This window comes from Amphiura filiformis, chromosome 7 (assembly GCF_039555335.1).
Source record: "Amphiura filiformis chromosome 7, Afil_fr2py, whole genome shotgun sequence".
NCBI classification, from domain to species: domain Eukaryota; kingdom Metazoa; phylum Echinodermata; class Ophiuroidea; order Amphilepidida; family Amphiuridae; genus Amphiura; species Amphiura filiformis.
Genome location: NC_092634.1, coordinates 47,994,215 through 48,003,634, shown reverse-complemented (window position 1 = coordinate 48,003,634; position 9,420 = coordinate 47,994,215). Strand labels below are relative to the sequence as shown.

The following is a 9,420-nucleotide window of genomic DNA, read 5'->3' as shown; positions in this document are numbered from 1 at the left end:
AGGTTCCAGGCGCACAAAGTCGTTCTGAGTTGCGCCACCAGCTACTTCCGTAACATGTTCGCATGTCATTGGAAAGAAAATGAAGAAAATGAGGTTGAAGTTCCTGGAATTGGGGAATTCTTTGAACCAATATTAGACTTTGCATATACTGGAAAGTTTTATGTGTCTCTGAACACAGTTGTAGGGATTCTGGGATTAGCTTGTTACATGGGTTTCACAGAGGTCATGCAAGAATGTGCTGACTTCCTGATTAGTTTGACAGATTCTTTCTCCATTGATGACTGTTTAAAGATCTGGTTCCATGCAAAGGATCATGATCTGCTGTCTGACCTTGCCCAGTGTTATCATAAACATCTCATGAAAAACTTTATCAAGTGCATTGAGTCGGAGTTGTGTCTGGAATCTGTTCCTGTAGATTTCATCTTGAAAGGACTTTCTATGATGAAGAAATTGAGACGGATTCATGTACTGAAGAGCAGGTGAGTTAAACATTTTACTAAGCATTTATTACCATGTGAATGTAACTTGCAAGAACATCTTGCATTTGAGTCAGTTTTGTTCTTATCAACTATATAAAGTGTATTATCATGTCAAGTGAGACAAGTATCAGATCTCTGTAATTCACAAATCATTTATCTCTGAATAAGGTTTTAAATAGTTTCTGGTACATGTACTGCAACATATGTGCCATGTGCGATCGAAAGAACATCATTGAAACATCTTTAACTTAGAAGGACATTACGTGATCCACAGCCTCATCCCCTCACTTTTCTCAAAAAAATTTAAGATTTTTATACCACTGGATACCTCTGGCTACATAATGTTTATGTACCAAATATTTCTTGCAGATTCATTCGTTTAGCAAAGATAACGTGAAATTTGAACAACAGTGGCCTATGGAGCAGTGTAATACACATAATTATGCATAACTCGTAAACGCAAAATCAGAATCAACTGAAATTTTTGGGAATAAGCTTTTTTCGTGGATATCTACTGAAAAATATCATAAAAAGAGGATGCTATGATCACGGAATCCTCCTTTAAGAACATATATTTATTTGATGTTTAGTGACTTTTGAGTCATTTACACTTGGCTAATGATACCAAGTAGTTCTATGTAGGTCATTAATATATACTACAGATTTGATGATAATGATAAATATGAAATTACTTTTACTGTCTTTAAAGCCTAGCCTACATGTAGTGTAGTGAATATACAGTGTATGTATAGTATACCCCTAGCTATTTTTTCCCACAATTTGTGCACATCCAGATCTTACAGGTGACCATCAAATGGGTTAGACATAAATGGGAGGATCGTCAATGCTATACAGTTGATATCCTGAAGAAAATACGCCTTGGCTTGATACCAGGAGACAGACTCAAGGAGATCCTTGGTGATGAGATACTTGCTAAACCAGGGTGCGAGGAGATGATGGAGGAGGTTGTCAAGTTACAGGTAGGCATGGCCACATTGCTTACTATAGAGGGACTCCTTCGACTCAAAATTGAAACCACAGTATAAAATGGCTTGTGTAATCCCTATACAATACAAATATTTGAAATGTGGACACCACAAACTAGAGGATGAAGGTAAAAAAAGTGCTGGGTACTTTATCCTTGATACAGAAGTTACCATTCAGTAGATTTCATCAAATAAAATAGCTTGTGTTTAGTGTAAAATGGATCGGTGTGGTGAAAAATGGTGCATTTCTTGATTTTTTTGTACAGTAAAGCATTCTAAAGCCTTGTCACAGAGCGTCAATGATGGCTGGATAATTTTGAAAAAAGACATTTGCCCATAACTTTGTTAATTTTTTCCCGGCAGACATGGTTGACCCCCTCATTAACTTAAATCAAAATAATCACCTTTTTCCATGTGAAATATCCTACTTGACAATTGAACATCTCTATTAATTGCAGGCTACGATGGAGGAAGCTGTGGTGCCTTTGATGATTAGTCATCCTGCCTTATTTGCTACTAGAAACACAATAAAGGTATGTACACATGCATGTTTGTACAGACAGAACTTCATTAGCCTCATTAGAAGCAAATTAGTTCATCAAGGTTTGCAGGAAGACTTGTGAAATTCTTTGAATCTTTTAAAACGCACAGCTTGACCAATATCTTTGTGTATCATGCTCAATCCATCCAATTTTATATCAAACTTGGTATGGGGAATGGATATGGTGACTTGATGTGCTGTATAATTTTGTGTCATGTTATTTGAATATTTATGAATATTAATGAGCTTATTTGCATATATTTTCATCAATGCATTCTGTAGCTAAAACGCAATAACCGATCAAGGTATCATGCTCAATCCGTCCAATTTTATATCAAACTTGGTATTGTGATAGTTTGGACTCATGTTATTTGCATTATTGTAGGACTGCACAACATGGGCTTTTTAGTAGTCGACTAAACGCCACCCAAATAGTAGCGACTATGACTATCGGTGACTATCAAAGGTCAAAAGTTCAAGCTTACTTTTTTGTGGTTCAGAATCCAGCACTTAAAAATATACACTCTTTGTGCAGTAAAAAGTGGGACGATTACAGAACACTGCTGGGGACATTATTATTGTACACACAACTGACAAGTGAAGACCATGATGACTCAAAAAAATTACAATCAATAAAACACACTTCATTCTTGATGTTGTCTTTGCTTTTTTTAAGGCGGTAGCACATGTTCTTCATTTTTAGAGCCCTTTAATTCAATTTTGTTGCTGTTGAACTTTCAGGAATAGTCGCTAATTGGCAATCATTAGTAGTAGTCACAACTGTCGCCAAATAGTCGAGGCTGCGACTATTGGCGACTTATTCGTGCAGGCCTACTTATTTGCATTGCATGTTATTTGTATTTACAAACCTTTTATTTGCACACCTTTGTGTGGGGGCACAACAGCGTAATTCTAGTTGATCTAGTGGCATTTTTTATACACCTTGTCTAGAACACAAACCATTCTTGTGTGTCAGCTTTTTGGCTCAATATTTGAGTGCAAACACAACTAGGTCATGCTTCCCCCTCTGACCTGCCTTAACTCATTTCTTTCCAGGCTGTGATTTCCACAAAAAATGTTGAGGATTATACATTGTTTATAGAATGCAGTACCAATTCGGGCTGCTACAAGCTTACTCAACTAGCCGACATCCCCAACAAGAGTCCTTATCATTCAGAAGAAGATCAAGATTATTTGCATGGCTTTACAGCATTTGTTATGGATACAGGCCATCTTTATGTTGCAGGTGCAAACGATAGTTCTCCGATAGAATTGGATCCAGAAGAAGAAGCAGATCATATCAAGTGGGCATCTGAAAATAACTTCTTCAAGTATGATTGGGATAAGAATGAGTGGATAGTCCTGCCACCAATGCCTATTATCCAGTTCATTCCAATTATTCTTCAGGTGGATGATTATTTGTACTCCATTGCATTCTTGGAGAATGGAGTACCTATTCAAAGATACAGTTTATCCCATCAGACTTGGGAATGCATATCAGAACAGAAACTTAATTGCCAAATATTAAGTGCTGTAGTGATTGATGGATACATATTGTTTGTGGGCAATGTATATAACATAGGATTTGACCATAAGTTTGTCCTTTATAAACCAGACCAGAATAAATGGTTTGAAGTGTCTGTCAACAAAATGGTATACACTGAAGACAGCCATAGATACATCAAAGAGTACTTGGTAGTTCACAAAGGTATCTGCTTCTTTGTCAGAATGCCCCGGAAGGATGAAAGTGATCAGGTGATCAGGTTTGCTTGCAACTTTGGAAACAATGAGCCCACTATTACATTTGCAGAGATGGTGGATGAGGTAGAGACATTTGGCACATCTGCGCGGTATTTACATGTAGACGAGCCATTGTTCACATTTGACAAGCGGAAGCTAGGAATGACAAAGGTTGCATGTGAATGCAAGTCCCATTCCCATTGGGTGTGCTAGAATACCTGATGCAAGAATATGTGTGGAAGATGCAATGATGCATCCAAAAAATATTTCCATCAAAAGCAACAATATACTAACAGTTGGAGTGCATTTCAATGTGTTCCGACATTGATTCTATGAGAACCTATACCTATAGACATAGAACCCGGGGCTGGGGGTACTTGGATTATTTTTTGAGGAGGATGTGCGGCCCGAGCTTCCGAACCCATAACACATATCTAAGGATTTTCAGGAAATAAGGACCCAAGGATTTGAGCTTGAAAATAGTAAAATCAACATGTTTTCCCGCATGTTTTTCACACATACCATGTTTAAGGATTTTTTGTGGAAAACCTACCCATTTGGGCGGCACATCCCCGTATAGCATTTGTATGTGAGTACCCCCGGTCATGTAATCTCGGGTGGACAGCTGTGAGCCAGCCCGAAAATCCCTGCCTTTACATGTACGAGGGGTGGTCAAAAAGTTTGTAGAACTCGGTATGCTACTTTGTCGCACGGTATTGAATTTGGTCTCATTTGAAAGCTTGTTCCTTCAAAACATTACTGCAAAGATATTAGATTTTTGCATAACTGTATGTGGGCAGGACACTCTTTAGAGGAAGCCTATCTCCATGAATTCACGAGTACTACCAGAAGTGAATACAGGGTCATTATGGAAATTTCTCCGAACGGCGGTGAAAACTCAAATAAAATTTAACAGTGAACAGTTGCTGTAAATGGTAATGAAGTCCTTGATATTCAACAGCAACGAAATGGTTCTTAGAGTTCAAGAATGGAATGAGCGTCCTTGAAGATCATCCAATGTCCAAAAGACTTGCTGATGTCACCACTAACGATATACGTGCTGGTACAGTGGCATTGATAATGGATAAAGAGCCAAAAAAGAAAGATGAGATAGCCACAAAATATGATAACTCTGTTGAATGTGTTTTCAACATGAATCCATTAACATTGGGTATTCCAGGGTGTCTTCTAGATGGGGTCCCATAATCTTAATGTACAAATTTGATACCAATTGACATATTCAGGTCCACACCTTCTATACACTTAGAATGAGGACCGACGCAAGTTTAATCTATATGTGGCTAAAGGTGATAAAACATACATTAATCACTGGAATTACGAGAGCATTTAGTGGAAGTACCTGGATCTCCCACACCTAAGAAGATCATCACTCGGTCACCATAGTGCAAGGTCTTCATCGCTGTTTCTGAGATCCAGGGAGAGTCTTGATGACAGATCATTTGCCAAATAAAAGTACAATCATAGGCATATATCATACAATTTTGATAGCAAAATTGAGGTAAGCCATCATGTGAAGAAGGTTGATGGTAGGAATGTGACTGTTCTCGGATTGTGTCCTGTACGCTATTCTTAGTTTGTCAAGCTGCCATTCAAGACAGAGGGGTTAGTTAACTAAAGTAACCACATTGTGGTTCAGGCATGGCCTCCAGTTAGTGAAACCTATTTTAGAATTTTAAGTCCTAGCTTCATAATATCAGGTTTGCTAGTGATCAATGCTGGTGAGCCTTCACTGAAGAGTGGCTCAAGGAGCTATCGGAAGACTTCCATTTTGTTGACATAGACGGTTTCAAGAAAAATTGCGACGGGTGCATTAAGGTTTGTAGTGACCATGCTCTAGAGTGAGATAGAAAGAATGTGGCTAGTACTCCTTCAAGTACCTTGTTCTACGAACTTATTGACCGCCCCTCGTACCTTTACAAACTAGGATATGATAAGAATATCAAAACCAACAATTGAAGACTGTTATATAATGTATAAGTACTGTATCCAAGTGATCAGGAGTAAATCTGAATAAAATGTTTATCCCTTTATAGATCACAAACATTTAAGTTTTCAAGTGTGATGTACTCTTATCAGGTAATAGAGGTAACTCTCTTGAAATCATGTAATAGTTCATTTACATTAGTCAGATCATTCTATGAGTTACGGTCAATAATCTATTAAAACAAATGTTTGGGTCATTTTTCCCACTTGAGAAAAATCCTGCATGGGGCAGAAATGGTACCCCTTTTGGCCTTATTTTAACAAGCCTTGGGATCTCCTTTTAGAACCCATACCATTCCTCTAGTGTGTCTGCTTTATTTGTCCCAATATTTGAATGTAAACACCACTAGGTCATGCCCCCCCCCCCTCCGGTTAGGATTATTTATCTCAATATTTGAATGCAAACACTGCTGGGTGAGGACATGCTCCCCTCGCTCTGACTCCCCTTAAGTCCAATCACTTTCCTTTCTTTTCAGACTGTAATTTCCGCAGAAGATGTTGAGGATTATACATTGTTTATAGAATGCAGTACCAATTCGGGGTGCTACAAGCTTACTCAACTAGCAGACATCCCCAACAAGAGTCCTTATCATTCAGAAGAAGATCCAGATTACGTGCATGGGTTTGAAGTATTTGTTACAGATACAGGCCACCTTTACATTGCAGGTGCAAATGAAACCCCTCCAACAGATGACCCAGAAGAACAAGCAGAACATATCAAGTGGGCGTCTGAAAATAACTTTTTCAAGTATGATTGGGATAAGAATGAGTGGATAATCCTGCCACCGATGCCTAGCGTCCAGTTGATTCCGATTCTTCTTCAGTTGGATGATTATTTGTACTCCATTCCATTCTTGGAGAATGGAGTACCTATTCAAAGATACAGTTTATCCCGTCAGACTTGGGAATGCATATCAGAACAGAAACTGAATTGCCAAATATCAAGTGCTGTAGTGATTGATGGACACATATTGTTTGTTGGTGATGTCTATAACATAGGATTTGACCATCAGAAGTTTGTTCTTTATAAACCAGACCAAAATAAATGGTTTGAAGTGTCTGTCAACAAAATGGTATATACTGAAGACAGCCGTAGATACATCAAACAGTACTTGGTAGTTCACAAAGGTATCTGCTTCTTTGTCAGAGTGCCCAATAAGGATGAAAGTGATGAGGTGATCTGGCTTGCTTGCAACTTTGAATACAATGAGCCCACTATCACATTTGTAGAGATGGTGGATGAGTTAGAGACATTTGGCACATTTGCACAGTGTTTAGACAAGCCATTGTTCACATTTGACAAGCGGAAGCTAGGAATGACAAAGATTGCATGTGAATGCAAGTCCCATTCCCAATGGATGTGCTAGAATACCTGATGCAAGAATATGTGTGGAAGATGCAATGATGCATCCAAAAATATTTCCATCAAAAGCAACAATATACTAACAGTTGTAGTGCATTTCAAAGTGTTACGACATTGATTCTATGAGAACCTATACCTATAGAAACAATTAATAGGTATAGAACCCGGGGCTGGGGGTACTTGGATTATATTTCGATGGGGATGTGTGGCCCAAGCTCAGAACCCATACCCATTTCTAAGGGTAATTTTACCTAAGGATTTTCAGGAAATAAGGACCCACATATAAGGATTTGAGCTTGAAAGTAGTAAAAGCAACATGTTTTCCCGCATGTTTTTCACACATAGCATGGAAAATCTAAAAAGGAGACCCATGTCTATTAAAGGAAATCTGTACCATAAACTAATCAATGGCTAATATAGTTATATACCCCTAAATTAAACATACCAGATGGTCTATATGAATTTCGAATATTCCTAACAAAGAAAAAGCACTTTTAATCCTTCGTTTCTGCGATTCATGGAAGCCGCCATGATAGCTGTTTACAGTCCTTTCTGCCACAAGCGGTATAGTGTAACCTTTCACACAGACCCGCCAGGCGAAGCGTAGTATATTGCTATGGCATTCGCGACCCCACAGCGAATTTTGGTTTTAGTGCTGTTTTTACTTTTCGTTCTCAAAAAGACATTGTTGATCATAAATATTACTTAAAAATACATTTTTTTTTTTTCTGTAGTTTTATGGGTAAAAATTGTCGCGTTTTCTTTTTTTTTTTAATGTTGAATCTGAACTTTGGTAGTATTCTCTTCGTGTCACCAAAGTTCACGAGCGCGAGTGCTGGTGGCACGGATTTCGCTGGTTTCAAAATCGGGGTACCGTTACAGCGTAATAAAATACATCGGGTATCAATATGGCCGCCACCATGGATTACAAACTGATCGTTGATTGTCGTAAGGAATTAAGAATTTCTCCTTTAATTGGACGTATATAAGCTTGGGACTTTTACTGTTTGTCGTTTTTATTATTACTGCAACTATATGTGGCTGGACGCGGCGAATGAGCCGTAAACTCGGCAAACTTCATTTCGAGCTACAGGTGAAAATATATGCAAATCTCGTATTTTGGCGAAGTTGAGATTTTTGCAGATTTGAAATGTTTAAGCTGTCTTCTAAACACATGCAAAGTTTTATTTTAAAGAAATAAGTGGAAATATGAAATAATTTGCATTTTCTGAGGCCCATCTGATGAATGGTCATTTTGCTTCCATAACTTTGAACGCATTTTTCTCGGTTTAACGTTTTGATTCATGACAACCTATAACAAGCCATAACTTCGCTTCTGATTGTCATATGAAGTTCATTGATGTGTCATTTTAATCCCTGAAACATGCTCTTTGCAAATATGTAAAAAAGTAAAAATAACCAGAGAGGGACTTTACGGCTTATTCGAGGTGTCCAGGCACATATAGCCATTGATTAGTTTATGGTACAGATTTCCTTTTAAGGATTTTTTCTTCAAAACACAGACCCATAGCTAAGGATTTTTCGTGGAAAACCTACCCATTTGGGCGGCACATCCCCGTATAGCATTTGTATGTGAGTACCCCCGGGTCATGTAATCTTGGGCGGGCACCTGTGAGCCAGCCCGAAAATCCCTGCCTAAACAATATACATTTACAAACTAGGATATGATAAGAATATCAAAACCAACAATTGAAGACTGTTATATAAGTACTGTATCCAAGTGATCAGGAGTAAATCTGAATATAATGGTATAATTTAAATTTGTTTTAATAAACTTTATAGATCGCAAACATTAAGTTTTCAAGTGTGATGTACTCTTATCAGTTATCAGGCAATAGAGGTAACTCTCTTGAAATCGTGTAATAGTTCATTTACATCAGTAAGATCAGTCTATGAGTTACGGTCAATAATCTATTAAAACATATGTTTGGGTCATTTTTCCCACTTGAGAAAAAATCCTGCATGGGGCAGAAATGGCACCCCTTTGGCCTTATTTTAACAAGCCTTGGGATCTCCTTTATAGAACCCATACCATTCCTCATGTGTGTCAGCTTTATTTATCACAATATTTGAATGCAAACATCGCTATATAGGTGAGGTTATGCTCCCCTCTGACTCCCTTTAACTCAAATCATTTTTCTTTTTCAGGCTGTAATTTACACAGAAGATGTTGAGGATTCAGCATTATTTATAGAATGTACTACCAATACAGGCTGCTACAAGCTTACTCAACTAGCCGACATCCCCAACAAATGTCCTTATCATTCACAAGAAGATAAAGAATAT

At 37.9% G+C, this 9,420-nt stretch overlaps 1 protein-coding gene across 1 annotated transcript; it reads left to right on the top strand.

Moving 5' to 3' along the window:
• Positions 1–445: 445 nt before the first annotated feature.
• On the top strand, positions 446–7,555 carry LOC140157259 (kelch repeat and BTB domain-containing protein 2-like). The gene is made up of 4 exons (XM_072180388.1): positions 446–479; positions 1,274–1,459; positions 1,924–1,998; positions 6,227–7,555. The coding sequence occupies exons 2-4, from the start codon at positions 1,433–1,435 to the stop codon at positions 7,115–7,117; spliced, it is 993 nt and encodes a 330-aa protein (XP_072036489.1). The 5' UTR covers positions 446–479; positions 1,274–1,432; the 3' UTR covers positions 7,118–7,555.
• Positions 7,556–9,420: the final 1,865 nt, after the last annotated feature.

Excerpts from the sequence above, each read along its gene's own strand:
- LOC140157259 (XM_072180388.1), top strand. The coding sequence starts at position 1,433 with ATGATGGAGGAGGTTGTCAAGTTACAG. Across the intron at positions 1,460-1,923 it reads AGGAGGTTGTCAAGTTACAG|GCTACGATGGAGGAAGCTGT; the intron begins GTAGGCATGGCC and ends TATTAATTGCAG. Across the intron at positions 1,999-6,226 it reads CTACTAGAAACACAATAAAG|ACTGTAATTTCCGCAGAAGA; the intron begins GTATGTACACAT and ends CTTTCTTTTCAG.